General features: G+C 40.3%; 1 protein-coding gene across 2 annotated transcripts in view; it reads left to right on the forward strand.

Moving 5' to 3' along the window:
* Window positions 1-18,673, forward strand: part of RETREG1 (reticulophagy regulator 1) — a 45,093-nt gene extending 26,420 nt beyond the window's left edge. For both annotated transcript variants that reach the window (XM_035124941.2, XM_035124942.2), the window contains 6 exons: window positions 10,466-10,592; window positions 11,960-12,044; window positions 12,670-12,807; window positions 13,219-13,283; window positions 14,389-14,515; window positions 15,440-18,673. In XM_035124941.2, coding sequence (XP_034980832.1) covers window positions 10,466-10,592; window positions 11,960-12,044; window positions 12,670-12,807; window positions 13,219-13,283; window positions 14,389-14,515; window positions 15,440-15,927 — 1,030 coding nt within the window. In that variant the 3' untranslated portion in view covers window positions 15,928-18,673. The remainder of the gene's footprint in view (window positions 1-10,465; window positions 10,593-11,959; window positions 12,045-12,669; window positions 12,808-13,218; window positions 13,284-14,388; window positions 14,516-15,439) is intronic.
* Window positions 18,674-22,727: the final 4,054 nt, after the last annotated feature.

Below are 22,727 nucleotides of genomic sequence, written 5' to 3' on the forward strand. Positions count from 1 at the left end.
AATGTATTACTACTAGAAAGGGCACAGTGTTCCTGTGAAAATGCCTGTGGAATACTTCCTTGAGGTCAGAGCTTAAGTCTATATCAGGCCATAACAAAAAAATTAAGGCAGGGGTTGGTGGCCTTCAACTCCCCATTATCCCTGACCATTGGCCATGCTGGCTGGGACGGACAGAACTGTAATCCAGCAACATCTGGAAGGCCACAGGTAGCCATACCTGTTGTAAGGATGTAAAACAAAGGTGGGGAACCTGTCACCCTCCAAACACAACTCCCAGCAGCCCCAGTTAGTATTTTCAATGGATGATGGGAGTTGTAGTCCAATAACTTTTGGAAGGGCAAATGTTTCCCACCCATTATATAGAACATATTGTTGATTCTATCGCATTTTCTTATGAATCAGTATAATTCTCAAGAGCCCAATTTCTGTCCCCCTCACACAAACACCCATATATATTTACAGAAAATCTGAGACTAGAAAAGGCAATGCATCTGAGTGCCTATCCTATTAGCTCAGTGAAATCAAAACCAAAAGAATAGAGCTAAATAAAACTGAAGAAGCAAAATGGATGATCAAAAGTAGAGTCCAGTACAATCATAGGACAAAAATATTGCTCTGAATAATTTTAAAAATACCTTTGAACCATTGTTCCCCTAAAACTGAAAAGAGAGACAGAATATATCCTTCATGGAAATGATGGGTGCTGTCAGAATTAATCTCATTCCAAAAAACCATGATTCTTAATAGAAGATTCATTTAGAAACAGTCTTGTCAAGAAGCAAATGGCATACAGTGCAACTTTTTATTCCTTTTTTTTTAGAGAGAACTTGACATTTTCTTGAAGCATTATTGTGAAGCAAATAGGTAAGACTAGAAATGGGTTCTTTTGGAAGCTGTGATCAGAGACATTTAAACATAGGGAAGTAGCATAATGCCTTAGTCTTGAGACATATTTTGGTCATTTAGACCTTTGGAAGGCACACTGGGCTCAGATGGTGTATGTGTGTGAGAAGAGGAATACTAATCTTATAAATACATAAAGATTTGTGAGGCGTAGCAAATAAGCCAGACATTTTTATTTTTTGTCATTTTTACTGTGTTGATGCTTTGGACAGATAAATCCCCGGAAATTCTCTAGTTGCTGCTGTCACTTGTAATCCAAAATTCAGTCTTGGCAAACTTGTTTAATGTGAGGAAAAGAATAGGTATCAATCTGACTCATTGAACAAGAAATCGGAATATGCTCTTGATACCCTTGACAAGTGGGTATTAACATGATTAACAGGTGGTGTGGGTTTTTTATTGGCTTCTGTGGATAGTGTCACGTACCACAGAGGGTAGTGACTTACTGTATATGTGAGGCTATGGGGTGAGATTGTGCAGAGGTTTGGAGTTAAGTTTCAACATGGTGATGACACACAGTTCTACCTCCTTGTTTCCACCATGACCCAGAATCAAACTGTGGTCAGTGGAGTCTGTCACTAGAGTCATAGTAGTAGGAATCTCTCTAATGCAGGGCATTTACAGCATTTGTATTCCCAAGGTTTAGTTTAAAAAACCTCTTTTGTTCACCAGTCCTCGAATGTGATACAATCTTGTAATTGTAATTTGTTTTAAACTGCTTTTAACATTTGTGTTTTAAATTCTTGTGATCCACGCAGGAACCTTAGGGTGAAGGGCGGGTAATTAATCAGAATAATAATATGTGGGTGAAGTGATTTATCTTTATAGTCTTTGGCTAAATTTGACAGGGCCGTATATAGGAACTTAAACATATCCAACGAAAACATGTGTTGCTAACCCACAGCCCAGGGCCTGATACAACCCCTCTCAGCAAATTGTTATGCTCTGCCAAGTCCTTATCAGTTTTGTCAGTGACAAAAAAATTTATAAGACATGACTCTGGGTGGTTGTTGTTGTTACAAATTTATTTATTTGGTTTTTCAAATTAAAATTTTACAGAGATAACCAAACATATATCATAAAACAAGATTCCTAGGAATCTCCTGGACTTCCATCCTCCCCTTTGTGGGTCCTATTATTACAGTAATCATTTCCTCCCACATCTTTTATTATACTCCAAATCCTTTGCCTCTTCCATTATGTCCAGAATTCAACCTTAAACTACTGTACAAGTGATCTTCCAATCCTACGAACGATTTAAACTGTTGACAATGGTTTACAATAAATTTTCCCCATTCCTTGCTAAAATTTTGGTCTTCCTGATTTCTGACTCCTCTGGTCTTTTTAGCCTTTTCAGCATAGTCCATTAACTTCATCTGCCATTCTTCTCTGGTAGGGACTTTATCTTCTTTCCATCTCTGGGTCAGATTTAAACCACTACTCAGCCCGCCTCCCTTCTAGTCATTTGATCAGTCATTTGTTAATCATGGGGAGTGGGTAATAACTCCCCCCCCCCAACTCAGCTGATCTACATGGATCAGTTACAGGGGAGTGCTGTGTACTTACCATGTGTGACAGAGAAAGAGAGAGTACAGGATAGCCACATCATTTTTGGTCACCCCCACTACTGGCATATGGCATTGAAGCTTGGCAAAGGATTAATGTGTCCCTTGAGTCCAACAAATGTTAACCATCCATGAATTATATGTACCATGTTTAATATATATATAATAAGGTCCTGCTTGCTCTGCTTGCCAACCCCATCTTCCTGCCTCAATTCCCCGCCCTGTCCCGATTATTTCCTTCTCCAGGGTGGTGACATCTCCAATCTCCCTGCCTCAGTTGTCTCTCAGGACCACAACTTTTCCTTTTCCATCTCAGTGCCCCAGTTTCCCTCCCCAAGACCATAAAGTGCTCTTCTTTTCTCAACTTCTGAATCCACCAAATTGTCACAATATTCCCCCTTCCCCATAATTGCTCATCTGCTTGCAGCTTTTCGTCAAAAATGCAATGGCTCCCTTCTCTCTCTCTCTCTCTCTCTCTCTCTCTCTCTCTCTCTCTCTCTCTCTCTCTCTCTCTCTCTCTCTCTCTCTTGCTTTTTCACCTACCAGAAAAGCCTCCCTTGTTGCCAGAGAGAAAGAGGAGATGAAGGAGAGCCCACCTGTCAAGTCATGGTGGTGCCTCCCCATTGTGTGTTCCTCTGGGGATTCTAGCTCTGAGAGTAAATAAAAAAGAGCAGAAATATTATATAGGGACAAGTTTCGAAGTCCTTGCATTTAATAGTTTATGAGTCATTTTGTCTTAATCAGCATGTTGTCACAATGCTGTACATGGTATATTTCTGTGCGGATCAAACCATTCTTCATGCAGGTGTTTTGTGTCTTACATAAGACTCATTTTGCTTGCAGGACAATAGTGCTAGAACTGACTCAGGTGTTGGTTTTTCCAGTAGATTTTATATTTATGTCCCTATAATAGGCTTATGTAGGAAAATAATTGCTGGTAGTAAAGGGAAGTTTTTTATGTTTGATGTTTTATCGTGTTTTTAATATTCTGTTGGGAGCTGCCCAAAGTGGCTGGGGAATAAATAATGGGTGGGGTATAAATAATAAAATTATTGTTGTTGTTGTTGTTGTTGTTGTTATCATTATTATTACATGGGGTTGCCACAAGGGCATCTTGGAGATCTTCTCCTGATACCCACAAATCTTCTGAGATCACCCACCCAAACAATCACTGCTGCCTTTGTCATGAGGTGCTGAGGGTGGTTACCTTTTAAAGCATGGGTAGGCAAACTAAGGCCCGGTGACCGGATCCGGCCCAGTCACATTCTAAATTTGGCCCGCGGACGGTCCAGGAATCAGCGTGTTTGTACATGAGTAGAATGTGTGCTTTTATTTAAAATGCATCTCTGGGTTATTTGTGGGGCATAGGAATTCGTTCATTATTAATTTTTCAAAATATAGTCCGGCCCTCCACAAGGTCTGAGGGACAGTAGACCGGCCCCCTGCTGAAAAGGTTTGCTGGCCCCTGTTTTAAAGGGAGAAAGTACATGGAGCTGAAGTAGAAAATTGGAAAAGTGACACAAATCAATGTTCCGACCCTATTAGGTACATTGATTTCAACTGGTCTGACAAATTTTCTGCTCCAAAAGTGTGCTATGTTAATGTTTCTTTCTTACACCTATTGCTGTGCAGGAAAATTATTTCACAAATTAAGCATATTTTTTTCCTATACAAAATGGTTCCCTCCCATCATTTCTTTTTTTTAAATTTGCAGTTACTGTACTGTTGTGTTGCTGCTGCTACTACTGCTGCTGCTGTGCTTGGCATTGGAATGGGGTGATAGTGGGGTGTTTTCTCTTGGAATGAGTTTGTCATTCTTTCTTTGCTATGCGTCTTTCTGCATTTACAATACAGTAGTATAGTTCCTGTTTGATCTGACATTTTTAAGCGATAATTTGTAGCTGATGGTCTACACCTTTGTTCACTTGTTGCTTTTGTTAGAGAGAGTGAGGTTGTCCTTTTCACACTTATGGAGAGCTGAGCCTAAGCTGAGAAAAGTTTTTTGACTGTAGTCACACCCCTTACATGTTCCCCACATGTTCCTCCAGCCAGTAAATGCCTACATTATGAGCATGCACACAGAGATAGTTGTTCATTTTTATTTATTTATTTAATGCCCAGTATTCTAGAATTCTCATCTTATAAAAATATAGGAAATTAGAAGAGGAACTGCATGTCTCCCTGAGGTATAGTGAACTTTGTTTTTATGATCAAATGTTATTGTCAGCTAATGAATGCTATCATGGGCAGTACTTTGACTCAGTGCCACCATCTCTCTCTACCATATCTCTCCTCTGAACTGAGTTTCCAAACTGACTGCACCATTCAGACGGAAGTGATGTGATATAAGTCAGGATTTTTTGAGGTACAATGAGCAGGTTTTTAGTAGCTTGTACTGGAATGGGGGTGCGCAGGGGCACTGTGGTCTAAACCACTGAGCTCTTCGGTCCTTTACCTTTTTACCTTACTGGAATGCTAGCTGAATAATGATTGTGTGGCAACATGCCCCAAAATCTGAAAAAAACCTGCTAGTATAAGTGCAGAAATCCCTGAGGTTTTATTGATCTTTCTCCCTAACAGACTGTACTTTAGTGCTGTCATTGCAGATACCTAACTATGCACAGTGTTCATTTTATTGTTAAGATGGGGGTTTTGTTACACCCTCCCCACGTGCTCTGTTTGGGATAAAAAGTACCCACACTCTCACTTTATAGGCAAATGGATAAGAATGTGTTTAATAAGCACACATGTCTGGTTCAATTCCTGGAACAAATTGATTGACAAATGTCAGACGTTATCTAGTTCTATCTGTCATTTCCATCTGAATCAGGAAAGGTGGCTGAGGTGCTAGATGGATATTTAGAGGCAGTGATGGGCTGGATATGGGACAAAAAATTGAAGCAAAATCGTTAAGGACAGAGGTGTTATGTGTTCCACGTTCTCAAGTCCAGAAGGTGGGAAGACAGTTTGTTCTGGACGGATTTGCACTCTCCTGGAAGTGTAAGCTAAGGTACTCCTGGATCCAACATTGTCCCTTGAGGCTCAGGTGGCCTCAGTAGTTGGAGTGCCTATTTCCAGCTATGGCTGGTTTGCTAGCCGTGGCAGAGATGACTTAACTAACATACTCCATGCTTTGGTAACTTCCACATTGGATTTGGAAATTCCAACTGGCCCAAAATGCAGTGGCAAAATTACTGGCTAGAGTTGCCTTTAGAACACATATAGCCCCTGTTATAAAACCACTGCATTGACTACCAGTTTACCTCTGGGCCCAGTTCAGGGTGTTCCCCTTCAAATATGGAGTAAGTTGGTTCCTTCCTTTTTTCAGTGACCCAGGATCTCGTTTATCTTTCTTTTTGTCATTGCCTATTTACCAGTTAAATATTTCTCTTTCAGAGACTGTATAAATCCGCCTTCAATCTCCCTTCCAAGTAAACTATATGTTTTTATGTTTTCTCTTGAGGAAGCTGCATGGATAGCTTTCTAGTATGTATTTGTACTCTTCACTAATACCGGTAGTTAAAATGGATGGGATTCGATTAATAGGGCCCTCTAGCAGAAACCCAAACAAAAGGCCTTCTCCTCCCCCCACATGCCCCCTAAAATTGGCTCTGGGGAGTCATGAAAACCCCCAAGAACAGTGCACAGGGGAAGGAGAGAGGAGGTAGTTCCTTCAGCCAACCAGCAGTACTTGCCCTGATGAAGAGATCTCCTTAACACTAAGTTGAATTCCTCCCAGTATTTTTTTTAAATATGTAGCCAGTCTGATACAGTTGCAAAGGCAGATATGGAAGAGTGAAAGGATTTGCTATTTAGTAGCTGAAGAAGTCTCCTTTCAATGGATTGAAAAGGAGATGGTTGGTCATGTGATGTTGGGGGCATCAGTTGACTTTAGTCATTGCTTTGAGGGAGGTATCTCTAAGGCTTTGGTTATTCAGAACATTTTTAATATACTTACTTTTTCATGAACTGTTTTGCAATCAGTGATTGTTTACCTGAGCTTTGTTTCTACAAGAGTAGTAGAATCACCTTTCTGTATCCCTTCAAATCCCTCTTCAAAATGTAATGCTTCTACAAAGTCTGACTCAGCCTCCTAGCCCTATCCTAATTGGATTGCAAGCCTTTTGGGATAGGGATGAGCTTCTTACTTCGCATATTGATGAACGCATATTGATAAAGTGTTGTGCATAATGGTGGTGCAATCAATGGTGATAAGGTTTTAGAAATTTTGGTAGTTCTTTGCAGGGCTTTTTAAAGCTGGAGATCACAATCACCTCTCAGGTGGGCACCATTGCCATTTTAAGAGAAGGAGGGAGAAGCTCATGGTGAGCTCGTTTTTATAGAAAAATAGCACTGGTTCTTTGTGATAACAGATATTCATTAAGCTTTTTTGGTTTTTTACAAAAAATAATGAGTCTCGTTCTGCTTTTCTATCTTTTTCATAAAGATGCTAGAAAAGCAACTGATAAATTCTAGAGTTACGTGTTCGTGTCATATGTGTTATGTTTATCCCTAACAGAATCTGTAGAAATGGGGGGGGGGGAGTGCTTATTAACCTTCCGCGTCAAGCTGCCACTTTAATAAAAACTCCTACGAATTCAGCCCAACAGATGCATCTTAGATGCTTGCATTTCTGTATTCAGCGGGAGTTTGAAAAGCAAGTCATGATCGAGAACAGCCTTTCCCATTTTAAAATAAAAATTGTTAGCAAATAAAGCCTTTGGGAATAAAGCAGCAGAGTGGGGTTGGGGAATCAGTTTGTCACTGTATGAAACAGTTCAAAATGAGAAGCTGAATTGGGTGATGAATATTCATCTCTGCTTTCAAGCTATTAGAGGTGTTAGGAATACCGGAAGCTGTGTAATTGCTAGCATTTTGTTTGTGCTTTTATAATCCCTTATTTGCCACGTCATAGAGTTACTTCATCCTAACTGGGAGCAGACACTAACCAGCTCATGTGACTACAAAATTCCAGCACAGCTTTGGGTGGCGGCGGCGGCGTGTGTGTGTGTGTGTTTGTTTGTTTTTAAATCGGTAATATGAGATGTTACTGACCTTTCTAAGAAATCCTCAGTGGTTTATTTTGCCTGGAGCAGATGTCTGGTTACAAACTGGCAGCATGAGACCATTAGTCATTTTCAGCGAACCTGATAGAACTGAATCTTCTGGCCCATGCTGGGAATGGGCTACAACACTTGTCACAACTCCTACCGTGTTTCTCCAAAAATAAGACACCGTCTTATATTAATTTTTTTTCAAAAACAAAACAAAACACAGTGGCTTATTTTCAGGGGATGTCTTATTTTTTATTAAGTATGGTACAGTTTAACCTGCAAGGTTAAACTGCCTATCACCATGGCTTATTTTCCGGGTATGGCTTATTTTCAGAGAAACACGGTAGGTAACATCCTGAGTGTGTGTCCCTCTGTGTTTAAGCAGCTGTCACCAAAACAAAGCCCAAACTTCAAGTCAAACATTCTTATTTCACTTCACTTGCTAAATATTTCTGTCTGTATGGGCATGCATAGCCTCTTAAGCTAGGCAGGATTTATCCTGGGACAGGCAAGTAAGAATGTGATGGAAGGGGAAAGTGGACTCAGGCAGCATGCTGTGAGGCAGCAGGAGGAGGTCCCTTAATAATAATAATAATAATAATAATAATAATAATAATAATAATAATAATAATAAATATATTATTATTTATACCCCGCCTATCTGGCTGGGTTTCCCCAGCCACTCTGGGCACCCAGCAGAATACATAATACAGAATACGTATTAAAAACATGATACTTCTCACAGTGAGCGAACTTCCAGAAGGCCCTTGCAGCTGCATCTCAGTGTCTGGGCTGAATGGTGGGGGTAGAGATGCTCCTAAGCTGAGGCCATTTAGGGCTTTAAAAGTCCACAGTGTGTACTGAGGCCTTCCCGGGATCCTGTTCCCACCTCACCCCATGTATCCTACAAAGAGCTGTTCCTGAAGGTTGTGGGGACCCTATGAAGAGTCATTTGCAGCTGGAAGGAGAATTCAGCACCTATTCATGATATAAGTGCCTGCTTAAGAAAAAAGAAACTTTTGGATCAGAAGAATCTTTATTTGCATCAGCCGCTAGCCATAGCAATAAAATAAAATAAAATGTACTGAAGAAAGAGCTAAAAACTTACCTATGCGAAATACATTTTAGAGCAGGCATGTCAAACCTGCGGCCCTCCAGATGTTTTGGCCTACAACTCCCATGATCCCTAGCTAGCAGGACCAGTGGTTGGGGAAGATGGGAATTGTAGTCCAAAACATCTGGAGGGCCGCAGGTTTGACATGCCTGTTTTAGAGGTTTACATCAATAATCAAATAATAGATCTTATCCTAATTGCCCCTGCTTAAAAAAATGCAGTTTTTGCTGTCACCTGATTAAATTTTTTGAGTCCTGTCCTGACTTCAGTTTTCAGTACATGTAAGTCTGGGTAACAGAGTCTTTGCTTCTTCACTTTTGAGGGATAAAGCTAATGCGCTAGGAGGCTTAACGTGCATAGGCACCAATTACGTGGCACAAATACCAGGTAGGCCCAGGGGTAGAGGTGAGGACAGGTTGGACAGGTGCAGCTCTGCTGCATGCATTACTCAGCATCTGAATAAGCTTTAAATGACAAAATGTTACACACTTTTTTGTTTGTTTGCTTGCTTGCTTGCTTGTTGCGACAGCAGGAGGAGAAAGAGATCAGCTTAATAATATTTCATTTTAAACTGGGTGATAATCCCTACGTATATATTTCAAGGTCTGCAGGTGAGGGAGAAGAGAGGCACAGGGATTTGGTTTTCTTAGGGCTTTGATTTTTGATCTGGTGATAAACCAAATATTTCTTATTAAAACCATTTCCAAACCACACTCGTTATTTTATAAATCCAAATTTTATGAATCCAGTCAAATAAGCCACTTTAGGATTTTTTTAAAAATAAAATAAAAGCAGCATAGAAATCACACACACACACCCCCAAAAAATCCAGTGAATAATCAATGCAAAACAAAACCAAGTGGATGTTTTATTATTTTGTTATATTAAGGAATAAAGCCATCAGTGCACTACCAGAATCATAAAAAATTGGCATCAACAGTCAGGGGAACAGCTGAGCAAAGATGTATGTTTTAGCAAGATACAGACGCACCTCACTGTTAGTGCTTGCCAAATTGCAGAAATCATGGAAATGGGCGAGAAAGAGAGTGGGTATTTCCAAATGCCTTGTGCCTCCTCAAGGCAGTTTTCTACTGGATTTTGTTGGACAGGTTAGACTGCTTTTGCAATAAGGAATATGATTATTTGTTTTAAAAGAAAATAGGCAGGAAGAGATAGTTTGATACCTTGATATACCCAGTTGCAATTAAAGCGCTCAGTACTGTCCACACAGTTTTGGCCATATATTTTGGTCACCTGTTGCCTCTTGTTGTCACTGAGCTTTCAGGCCTTTCTGCAACATACATAAGAATAGAAGCTGTAAATCTGAGTGGCAAAGTTCTTGTCCTGCCCAGCATTGACAGAAGTGGTTGAGGGGTTAAAAAAAAACCTTTGAGAGCAGGAAAAGCTCTTGTGCAGAAATGTCAAGTACAATTTAAGATGTGGCAGTTGCATTCGCTGTCTTTAAACGAGGTTGGAGTTTGAGTGCCACTTTACAAGCTAGGGGGTGGCAAATGTGTATTTGTTACTGTGTGTATATGTATATCAGGGAGCTGGTGCAATTTCCTGGCATTCAGGTGGTAACATGCATTTCTTCTGTATATATGCTACATTTTTGTGCACAAATGTGTAGTTGCAGATGGACCTATGAGAGTAGTTGGACCCAGCAATCGGGGCAGCAAGTTGATCTCCAGGAGAGGCCTAACCATCATATTATGGCTATAACTGAGGATTAGTTTTGCTGAGTAACCAAAAGGTGAAATTATTTGAGAGCAAAGTCCCTGTTTGTTTTATTTGTTGGTGAGTCTTTAATGTTTGTTTTAATTTTTCAGCTGGGAAGTCATTGATTCCAAGTCTGAATACAGGATCAGGCTGAACCAGTGCATAGAAGAAGCAATGATGAGTTTCTTTGTCTTTCTCCAAGAAATGTCTCACTTCAAAGAACAGAACCCAGGCAAGGTAAAACGAGGCTTGCAATTTACCTTGCTCCAATGAATAAACTTCCTGATACTTTGTGTCAATAATCAATGTATAAACAAGGATGTTAACAGCAGAACCATATACATGTGTACTTAGTGGTCCCATTGCTCTTGAGGGAAGGCAATGCTAACATACTCAATAGCATAAAGCATAAAGCTATGTTTATGGGTGCCGGTTGTGATGAAGCACTATTTAGCCCAGGAAAAAATTTCCAGGATCCCTTTAAATATTGGAAAAGATGCTGGGATATAACTTTGGATTGTAGTCAGCAGCACACTGTCTCACTGTTCTGTCCAGCATCCTTTCCCAACATTGCAAGTGCTTTTCCTGGTGTTGCACCACTTGAATCATGCAGGACAGCTACTTAAGATCGCAAAATATGTTGGACCAGGTCTCTATGAGCTGCCAATCAGTTTTGGGATTAATGAAATCTTACAGGTATGAATGTGTACAATAAATTAAATTACTCTCCCCACTCCTCTTTTAGGCATTGTTGCAGATGCCAGCAGTAGTGAGCTGACTTCTGCACGATGACTAGGAGAATGTCTGTTAGTAAAGAGGGATGCCTGTACAGTGGTACCTCGGGTTAAGAACTTAATTCGTTCTGGAGGTCCGTTCTTAACCTGAAACTGTTCTTAACCTGAGGTACCACTTTAGCTAATGGGGCCTCCCGCTGCCGCCATGCTGCCGGAACACAATTTCTGTTCTCATCCTGAAGCAAAGTTCTTAACCCGAGGTACTATTTCTGGGTTAGCAGAGTCTGTAACCTGAGGTACCACTGTATGCGGAAACACCTCTTGCTTAAAATACCAGATTTGGAATAAACTGGGCTAAAACTAGCAGCAGGTTAAAACAGCTCCTCACTTCCCAGAAAGCACACACACACTCCAGTTGTATGTTGTGCATGTGCACATCTCTCACACCACCATGGGATATCTGAAGAAGCAGAGGGCAGTGTTCAGACTGGCCACCCAAAGTCATATTACTCGCTGTTGCCCTCCCCACAACTTTGTATTTCCTTTGCAGTTGAAGTGGGGGCTCAGCCACCAGAATGATTGGGTGGGGATGCAGCTGAGCTGCAGAAGAAGCTTTTCTCTGAGCACCTCAGTCACACGCAATGTATTGTGGTGTAAAGGAAAGTGAGTGACAAAGACACAAAATATAATCCCCTATGGGTAACAAGCATTTTCATCACTCTTCTGATTTGTTTACTAAAATGATGGTGATGGAAGGTAGCTCTACAATTTTTGCTGTTGGTAAGAACATGTTAAAAGCCATGTTTTAGTTTAGATACTGAAGGTGGCGGTGATATCTCTGATCATTACTTGATGCTTTCTCTTAAACAGTTTTGCCTCCTGGTCTGCAGTGTGTGTACATTCTTCACAATCTTAGGAAGTTACATTCCTGGAGTGGTACTCTCTTACCTTCTATGTAAGTTGCTTCCAATTCTTAAGGGATGCAATAGTTACTTTACTTTCGGGGGAGGGGAGCAGATTCCCATAGCAACAGGCAAACCACATTCTGCACAGAATTCACCATTGCAATTAAGATGCTTGAAAAGAAGACAAAATCACATTTTTCCTGGCAGCAAAATAATTGTGGCTTAAATGTTAGGAAAATGTGATATTGACAAAGCTGAAGTTCTTAAGGGCAAAAATCTGGATTCACTGAATAAACGAAGCAGTAAATCCATATTTAGTTCCTTAAAGAGATCATGCTGCTACAGTGCTATGGAGCTTTTAGGCTGCAGTCTCATAAACTGGTACATTAGGAGTAAGTTCCATTGAACTAATTGAGACTTAGCCACTATGCTACACAAACTCCCCACACAAGATTTTCTTAGATGCTGTGGATCCCACTAAACCCACACAGTGCTTTATTTAGCAATAGATATTTCTAACTTGCATGTTCCTTGGAAACAGACCATTTTATATGCTTCAAGAAGGATTTGTAAAGAGTATTCAAAAAATGGCATATCTCAAAAGTTTACTTTTTTGCAAACTTGTTGTAAAAAATTGTAGAACTAACTTACTTATATTTCCTACTTCTGTTGCAGTACTGTGTGCCTTCTTGTGCCCACTCTTCAAATGCAATGAATTTGGGCAGAAAGTATTTAGCAACATTAAGCCGCTTCTGCTGAAACTGGACTTTGGCATTTGGGACTATATCAACCAGAAATTGAAAGAGAGAGCTGGTAAGCAGGCAGCTTTGAATAGCTTTTCCTCCCTGTGTAATTGTCAGCTTTCTTGAGGAAAGAAGAAGAGGTGTGTTATTTTTGTGGTTGCCAGTTTATCCACAAATACAAACAAATACCAAAAAAAAATAGGCTTTCCATGAGCGATAAGAGTAAAGTTTCAAAACCAAACAATGTTGTGTATCTTGGGGAAAAGAATATTGTTACTACGTATGCATTGTAAAGCAGTGTGCATGTAAAACTTTGTGTAGAAATATATAATAAATAAATGGTATATAAATAAATTTTACACATGTAGAATTTATGCACATAAATCTCTTGATTTTTTTGTTAGCCGCAACAACAAAAACCTAGGAATGTTTGACAAACAAAGTATGTAACGGAAAGCTAATTGGTTGTAATCTTTTCCAGAAATTATAAGAACAAAGTTGGCAGATGACAACAGTGAACTAGATGTATCAGCCTTGTGTCCTAAGGTAGGTTGGTTCTATATTGAGTTCTCTAGACTACAAATAAGCATATTGACTGTTGTGCTTTCGTTGTCCAGAAAGAGAAACATTTCTCAAGCGTTGTCCACTCCTTTCTACTTGTTTGCTGCAAATCTACCCAGGTGTGCTGGAATTTCAAGACGTTTCTACAGCCTGAGCCTGTTTATTCAGAGGCATGTCAGACTTGAGATCAGTAGAACTTGCTCAGGAGTGAGGGCACACAGGACTGCAGCCTAGAGTAATGTAGGAGACATTCTTTCTCTGAACCTGCTTTTTGGCATGAGAGGTTTGTCTTGTGAATGCAACAGGTACCATCATTTCAGTCCGTGGAAATGAAAGTCACGACTCATCAAGCAATTAGAAACAGGGCTCTGATTTCTACAGCTACGCTGATATTATAGACCCTTTGCAACACAAAAAGATTTCATCACAATACAAACTTCACATGTCTACTTCTTCAGCACCTGAAGGATGCAGATAATGGCATTAGCAGTCCTGTATTGACATTCAAAGTGTATATATGATGGGGGATCAGGATCCCACAAGCCCATTCCCTTCTCCCTACAGCACACAGCCCTCACTTGTTTATGCATTCAATCTAATGTGTATATATAAAGATAGGGGAGGAAAGTTTGCCGCAGTGTGCATTACTTTACACTTGCATTGAACAGTATTGCCATTTCAATGCAATCAGTATGGAGAGATCCTTCTGGAGCATCTCACAATCCCTCGTATTGTGCATTTAACAATGTATTGTTAAAATACATTACTATACACTGAAGCAACACTAAAATATTGTTGCTGCATAATTTTCCCTTCTTGTATCTTGTAGTTAGAACTTTACATTCCACAAGTATATAAAGCAAGAATTTCTCGGGGTGCTATCTGACAAAGTTATACCTAGAGTAGACTCATAGAAAACAATGGACATAACTAACTTGAATCCAACTATTTCAATTACATCAGTGGATTCAAGTGAGTTAACTTGATTGAATTCACATGGCGTAAGTTTTAAATGTGTAGGTATTCAGTTTAGCCTAGAATTTAAGAGTGCCATACTTGACAGTTTTCTCCCCCCCCCCTCAAAATACAGGTTAGCCCTACAGTTGTGGCCAGAGAGATGTCTGTATCAGATACAGATATATCAGAAGTATCTTGGACTGACAACGGGACTTTCAATCTTTCTGAGGCCAACACTCCACAAACAGACACATCTGATGGTACGTGCATCTTGCTTCCAAATTTGTAGGGGGTTTCTTTTTTGCATATGAAAGCACTTTTATTTAATTCTGTCCCTCTCAAGTCTATTTTTAGTTCACCTTGTAATCTACATTTAATGATTTATGCACAAAATGGTATCTTAAGTAGATACTTTTGTGTTACAACTATAGTGGTAGAAAGGACTAGACACCACCCCCCTCCACTCACAGATGACATTTTCTTTCCTATTCTAACTAAAATATTTGTTCACTAACATTTGCTTTGCAAATGTTGGTAACTGTATCATCAGTGATCACTTCTCAGTGTGTTGTATGACTGAATAAGATGATGTGAGTCACTGAAGAAGCTAAGTAAGGGCAGACCTGATTAGTAACCTGGATGGGGCAACCCAATCAAATAGGCTGGGTATAAATAATAAAATTATTATGATTATGATAAAAAGAAACTGAATGCAATTGAGTGAATTTATAACAGATCAGTTGCATGTGTATATTAAACCAGTGGCCTTCAGCCTTTCCAAATCTTGGGTAACATTCAACAAATTTTACTCAGAGTAGACCTAGTGGCCCTAACTTTGTCCTGTTCATTAAATACATCTGCTCTGAGTAAAACTTAATTGATTACCATTCTTAAAATTTACCTTTTATCTATAACTTTAATATTTACTTCTCTAGATTTATTCTCTCAGTCTTCTTCCTTTCTTTTTCTTTTTGTCTGTTTTGGGGAGGAACTGTTGATGTACCCAATAGGCATTATTTTGTCCTGTTATGGAGTCCTTCCAAGTTGATTTACATGCTGACATTATTATTATTTTTAGTATTGCTGGAAGTGGGCATGACTTTTATTTATTCAATTATTTATTCAATAGAAATTTGTGTTGTATCATGTGTTGATAATGGCTTCTCCTGTTGGCTGTTCAATAGATTTTGATCGCCACGAGGAAGCTTTCGCAAAAGATCTCGCAGAATTTCCATCTGTGGAAAATGGTGCAGGAACAAATGATGATGACGACGATTCAAGCATTGGCATCCCTGTCCGTCAAGAGAGAAAAAAGGAACATCTCTCTACCACATCAGATCGGCGTACCAGGCAGGATAAGGAGGGGCACTCTGCAGCAGGCCTTTCCTTGCCATTGATCAGCGACCCGGCTTTCAGCTTAGTAAGAGCAGTTGCCGGAGATGTTGTTACGTCGGTGGTGTCCGCAGCTGTCAGAGACCAGTTGCAGTCTGTGCAAGGTGACCCAAACTTAAGCGAAGAGACAGATGCAGAGGAAGGCGATGATTTTGAACTGCTTGACCAGTCAGAGCTTGAGCAGATAGAAAGCGAACTGGGGCTTACCAGAGGCCAAGAGGCAGAACCACAAGAAAAGAAGTCTTTAGGCTTCCTCTCAAACTTGCTTGGGGGCCATTAACTGGAGCTGCTTAATAGTATAGAGAAAATAAAATATAGACCATGTGAAATGCAAAAGAAAAAAAGGAAAATGATGAGCTGTAAGCTTTATTATTTTAGATGTGCTGTTATGTCCTCCATGCAAAGTGTACTAACTTGTTGCAGATCAGTTGATGCTGGTAGTTTTGTTTCTGATAGTGATCCCATAGAAAAGAAAAATGTATCTCATTATTTTGTATCAAAGGAATTTAAGAGGCAAGGTTTTCAATATATAGATATAGATATAGATATATATAAATTGCCAAATGTAGCTCCCTCGTGGCTGTAACCAAATCCTTTTCACCTCCAGCGTGTTTACTCTTTTCAAGTGTTTAGGAGCAATGCGTCAGGGAGAGAAGATATCAACAGGAATCAAGAAGCCATCATGTCCTAGTTACCTCCTATGTAGCGGAATATCTAAACCTCCAAGAGTAAACAAATGTCTGATAGGCTCAGAGACTCTGAACCCTTTTGCAAATATCTCTGATTTATGACTCCAGACATCATCACTGTAACTGATTGCCATCATTTGTGTTACCTATCAACCAGTGTGCCTCCAGATGTTTTGGGACTACAACTCCCATCATCCCTAGCTAGCAAGACCAGTGGTCAGGAATGATGGGAGTTGTAGTCCCAAAACATCTGGAGGCACACTGGTTGAGAAACACTGACCTATATGAATTCCCAGAGATACTTTTCACACAGGACAGTGTGATGCACTTAAAATTTACTTCAGTTATTGTAGGCCATTAGCCTAACAGAATGGCATAATTTCATGCTTCATGTACTCTTACTAGCTTCACAGCAAAAGGAAAGAACAATACATTTGAGGCAGTATATAAGTCATCTATGTGTAATATATGTATATGCAGTGTGGGGTTGAATTTGGGTTTGGGGCAAGGAAACCAGGGAGGTATTCAGAAACTGAATAGTCAGTCTCCATCAATTCTATGCTCTTAGGACCTAAGTATTACATTGCATCTAAAATGAAAGAGATTGACTGCTATATTCAGTTCCTCAAGAACTTCTGCTTGCAAAAGAAATGTAGAATATTCTATTCCTAGCATATAAGTAGATGCTGTTGCCATGAAACACTCCTAATTTTAACAATTTGCATATTGTGTGGCTGACTTTGGATCATCTTAAAATGTAACTTGTCTTCTCAGCTTTGTGGTTTACCTTTAAAGTTGACAGTAGCAGGCAGTGCCTTATCAAGGTAAACCAAAGTTTTAAAAAAAGAAATACTGCTAGTTCTAATAGTATGTTATAAAAAGCCAGCAGATTGAGGGACCATATTGGCTGTTTTGATTAATCTCAAACTGTTACAGATTTTTACTGGCATTCTAACAGACAGACATGGTTATATAGTGAGCCTCTAAAAAGTACAGCCCCGGTTTATAGGGTGGTGGTCTTTTCCCACCATAGCTTTCATTTTCAATAGGCAATGTGCGTAGTATCACTGCCCAAAATGTTAACTTGGGAAGGGATGTTAGGAGCTCAATATCCTTCTCTTCCCTCCTGCCCTACGCAAGGTGTTTAAGGAGACCCCAGACAGACAAGACCAAACTACCCTAATGTCAGCTCTCATTCCAAAGCAGCTTGGTCAACTATCTCCATACTTGGCTTGATGATGATTTTACCTCCCATCAGATGGGGGCATGATGAAATGGTTATGCAGAATGCAGGGATTTGGAAGGTACTACAGACTCAAATGGATACTTGCTTATTATTGATTCTGCTAGTGCCTGTGGTTTTATATATCACAGACACAAGCAGAATTTTTGTGTGTGTGTGTGTACGTGTGTACGTGTGTCTGCCAAGTTTTCTGTTGGTTAGGTCGGTGCCTTCATTCTTCAGCCTAGAGTCACATGGATGGAAGTGGATTTAGGCCATGCAAAAGATTGGAGACAAAAACAATAATATTTACTCCCAAGTCCCACTGACTTTCAAGCAGGTTTGCTCCTTAGTGGGTCTAGGATTGCAACAAAGCAATTGCCTAATGCAAGATTCTGACAGTTGTTTCCAATCAAAGATGCCCCACAAATAGTGTACTCACTATCTCAGGTTTTTATGTAGCTCTGGCTTTGATGCCATTGGGCAGTGCTCTTTTATTTTATTTTATTTTAAGAAGTAGTCTATGAACAAATAAAGGAATAGAGGAAAGCACTTCCACCCAAAAGAATGCTGCTCCCATAAATAAAGATATGCTCAGGAGAAGCTCACAGTGACCTCTTCCCCTTGTTAAACATGGGGTTCTTTTTTCATGGTGGAAGTGCAGTTAATCAGACTTTATCCATTCTATAGATACATCCCTTCAATCCTAAACACATTTACTTGGGAATAAGCCCTACTGAATTCAGTGAGATTTACTTCTGAGTAAGCATGCGCCAGATTGCGCAGTTAAATAGTTGAGGCTGCTTAGGGAGAGAGCAGGGAGGGGTTTGAAGAAGACTTGTAAGAAGACTGGCAGAGCATCTTCCTGGCTCATACCAGCTGTGTTGTAAAATGTAACTGTGTGCACTTTATTGTTGTTTTTAGAAGAAATGTTTCAGGGATTTCCAAATATCCAATACTGCGGTGGTACTCTTAAAAGGACTGAAGTTCCAATGTTCATCATTAAAAGCAGCTGGTGGGCCTGCTTGAGACTTCCTGTAAACCAATATTTCTGGTATCGAGAAAAAAAAAGTATGATCGTAATATTATAAAATAAAGCCCCAGTCCTGAAAACATTTGTTTGTGTAGCTGCACTGATTTCTCACTTCGTCCACCTTCAGCAACTTACGCAGAAAAGAGATGTTGTGATTAACTACCATGGGGTCTTTGCATTCTCTTTTGCAAATTTTGAACAGCATTTGGAATATCTATGATACACCCATGGGCTTGATTGTAGGATTTGTTCTGCCCTGCCGCCTTTGAACTGCAGACTTTTGTTTAACAAAGCCCAAACTCCATTACAAACTCACATTTCAAAAACAAGTTTACCATGTGGCAAAAGCTGCAGTTTGAGTCTAATGCCCCCTGCAGCATGGAAAATGACTTGTACACTGCTCCTTGGATTTTAGCTGCCTTTGTTGACATAGGGAATTGATTACCACTTACTTGGTAATGTAATAGCTTCTCTAAGCTCATCCTTGATGGTGAAAAAAAATATTACAAATTCTTAGGCGCCAACACCCAACTTTTAAGTATCAGTTCATCAAAAGGCTGAGTAAACATTTGATTTCTAGAGGTCTATCATGGATATGGTAAGGGGTCTCTTTACCTTTTTATCATGGAGGAGACTCTTAAGAGTCCCATGGACTGCAAGAAGATCAAACCTATCCATTCTGAAGGAAATCAGCCCTGGGTGCTCACTGGAAGGACAGGTTGTGAAGCTGAGGCTCCAATACTTTGGCCACCTCATGAGAAGAAAAGCCTCCCTGGAAAAGACCCTGGTGTTGGGAAAGAAGGGGGGGGACGACAGAGGACGATATGGTTGGACAGTGTTCTCGAAGCTACCAACATTAGTTTGACCAAACTGTGAGAGGCAGTGGAAGACAGGAGTGCCTGGCATGCTATGGTGCATGGGGTCACGAAGAGTCATAAATGACTAAACAACAACAAACAAACAAAGATTTCCAATTCTGCTAGTATAGTTCCTCATATTAGTTTTCTGTACTCCAAAACAATAAAAATTGTATCAGAAGTAGCCTTACGTTTCCTTAAATGTGCTCTAGGACATTCTAAGTAAAAACCATCACTATGCTTTACAAATTACAGAGTGATCCATAAAGCACTGGTGGGATCCCTAACCCGCGGGGGTCACAATTTCACCAAAAATCTGACGTTATCCAATTCATTCAAAAATGGTGCCAAACTGTTGCAAATTCTCCCCTGCAAGGTTTGGCAGTGTAAACAGCATGTTTTTATCATAGACCCAAAAAATCAGCCCTCAGCGCCGTAACCCACGGAAAAACATTTTTTTCGAAAAAAATCCCTAATCCGCCAGGTCACAATTTCACCCAAAATCTGACGTGTTCCACAAACATCCTAGTTATTTACAAATGCAGACACAACTATATTACCATGTAAGAAATTGTTCGTGCTTCCTTTTGTTTAAAGAACAGAAGTCGGATCTAATACAGTGGTATCTCTGGTTACGGACTTAATTCGTTCTGGAGGTCTATTCTTAACCTGAAACCGTTCTTAACCTAAGCTACCACTTTAGCTAATGGGGCCTCCTGCCGCCGCGCAATTTCTTTTCTCATCCTGAGGTAAAGTACTTAACCCGAGGTACTACTTCCGGGTTAGCGGAGTCTGTAACCCAAAGTGTTTGTAACCCAAGGTACCACTGTCCAATGAATTGTGGGTACCTCTGGCCTGCAAGGATTTCCCTTACACTCTTTGTCCTGTTCTGCATGTAGCAATACAAAAAGCTACCACTTACACTGGTACTTTGTCAGGCCTCATTTCCCATTGCCCTTGAAACAGGAGAAGAAATTATTTCCCCATTTGTCTGCTTCTGGTAAAGACATCATGATGAGGACCTCTGTATGCTCTGTATGCCCTTCACTTCTCTCTTGCAAACTGATAATATATTACAATTTCCAGTTTAGACCCAGGGGTGCTTTCCGTATTTAAAATTTTAATGTGAGAACTACCCCTTAGACCCTCAAAGCAGAATGGATAAAATACTGAATTACTAAAAATACCTCGGATGTTGTGAAACTGCCTTTTGAAGATGCATACTTGAATGGCGCTGTGGTTAAACCACTGAGCCTAGGGCTTGCTGATCAGCAGGTCGGCGGTTCGAATCCCTGTGACGGGGTGAGCTGCCGTTGCTTGGTCCCAGCTCCTGCCCACCTAGCAGTTCGAAAGCACGTCAAAATGCAAGTAGATAAATAGGAACCGCTACAGCGGGAAGGTAAACGGCATTTCCATGTGCTGCTCTGGTTTGCCAGAAGCGGCTTTGTCATGCTGGCCACATGACCTGGAAGCTATACGCCGGCTCCCTCGGCCAATAATGCAAGATGAGCGCGCAACCCCAGAGTTGGTCACGACTGGACCTAATGGTCAGGGGTCCCTTTACCTTTACCTTACTTGAATGTTAACCCCATTGAAATCAGTAGGAGTTGCTTTGAAATCAACCGGAGTGGAAATGGGCTTAAATTCTTTAGCTTTGTAGTTGTATTCAGATAAAAACACAGATTGGGATTGGTTTCCCACAAGTGAAAAGGCTAAAGATGGTGGTTGGATGCCTCCTTGTAACTTTTTTTTACCTATTTTTATGCCTCCTGCACAAAGCTTTTTGCATATCTCCTTCAGTGAAAAGGGAAGGGGGTATACAACATCCAATAATATAACCTGACCAAATATCCTCTGAAGTTATAAATGAACTGATTTGAGGTTAGTGTTTGACTATATATAAGTCCCTGCAAGTTGGTTGTTTTGTGCATACACGTGATGATGGATGATGCCCTCCAGTTAATGTAAAGTGATAGCTGTGGTGGTATGTCAACAACATTTAAAGCTTAAGTTTGTGTGTGCAGCTATTTGCCTCAGCATATCTGGTAATAGCTCTTTTGCATCACACCAGTTTATAACCTTTAATAATACTAGCGTTGAGTCATGTCAACACGTTAGACAAAATTTAGTATCTGCAACTAACAAAATCCCCTCTATCCTTTCCCATGCTTTCCACCATCTAATTCCATTGGGTTGATGGGCTAGAAATGTAATTATATTTTTTTAAAAAATTTAATTGAATTTTCTGTTTTACAATTTAGAATATTCATTTAAACAACCTTAAAATGTCAGTGACTTCCCTTTTTCTCTTTCCATGGTTCATTTTGCATAACATAAATCCCTGCATATTTTATATAAACTAAACCATTCAGTATTCCATTATTACATCCATCAGGACTTAACGCTGTTGAATTTATCTTAATGCTGCCAGCATTTTCAAATGTACACCATTCCCACCCACCCCCTCGTATTCAATAAACGTTTTCCAATCTTTGAAGTATGTTGTTCTTGTTCTGTACTATGCGGACCTATAAATTTAATTTCGAAACCTTAAGCATATGGGGGATTCAGTATTTTTCTCCTCTTCAAACCTCCCAAAGATAAAAGAACCTGCTTGTTTACTTAAAAGGGGTAACTGGAGCAGATTACAAACATTTCCTTAACAGAAAATGTACCAGATAGGTTCAAGACATCATAACACATAACATGTGTATAAAAATCCATAAGGATCCAGGTTCCACATTCAGTCTAAATGGATCTTGCATATTTAGTAGAGCCATTGCATAAAAAGGGCCTGATCCAGGCCAAATAAAGCACTTTAGTTCTTCCCCTACTGATTTCCATGGCGCCCCCTGCACATAGCTGCCAAGTTCTCCCCTTTTTTAAGGGAAATTCCATTATGCTGAATAGGCTTCCTCGCGAGAAAAGGGAAAACTTGGCAGCTATGCCCCTGCAGCTCATGGTGCCCGATCCTCCATAGCAGCACCGCCCGGAGACAAAAGGCGCCGTCTCTATCAGATTTTGCATCTTCCGGGCGTTATGGGACTACAACTCCCATCACCCCTGGCTGGAGCTGATGGGAGCTGCTGTCCAACAACGCCTGGAAGGCGCCAGGGTTAACCCAGAGATGGAGAGAGGACAGAGAGCGGCCGGGGCAGAGATGTACGCTTGTGTTTTTTCCCCAGCAAGCACCAAGGGACTAGTCCTCATTGCGCAGTGCCCGGCGTGGGTACGGAGGGCAACTGAGAAGAACCCGGAGAACCAGACGTTGCCTTCCGT

Source organism: Zootoca vivipara, chromosome 8, assembly GCF_963506605.1.
Source record: "Zootoca vivipara chromosome 8, rZooViv1.1, whole genome shotgun sequence".
Classification (NCBI taxonomy): Eukaryota; Metazoa; Chordata; class Lepidosauria; order Squamata; family Lacertidae; genus Zootoca; species Zootoca vivipara.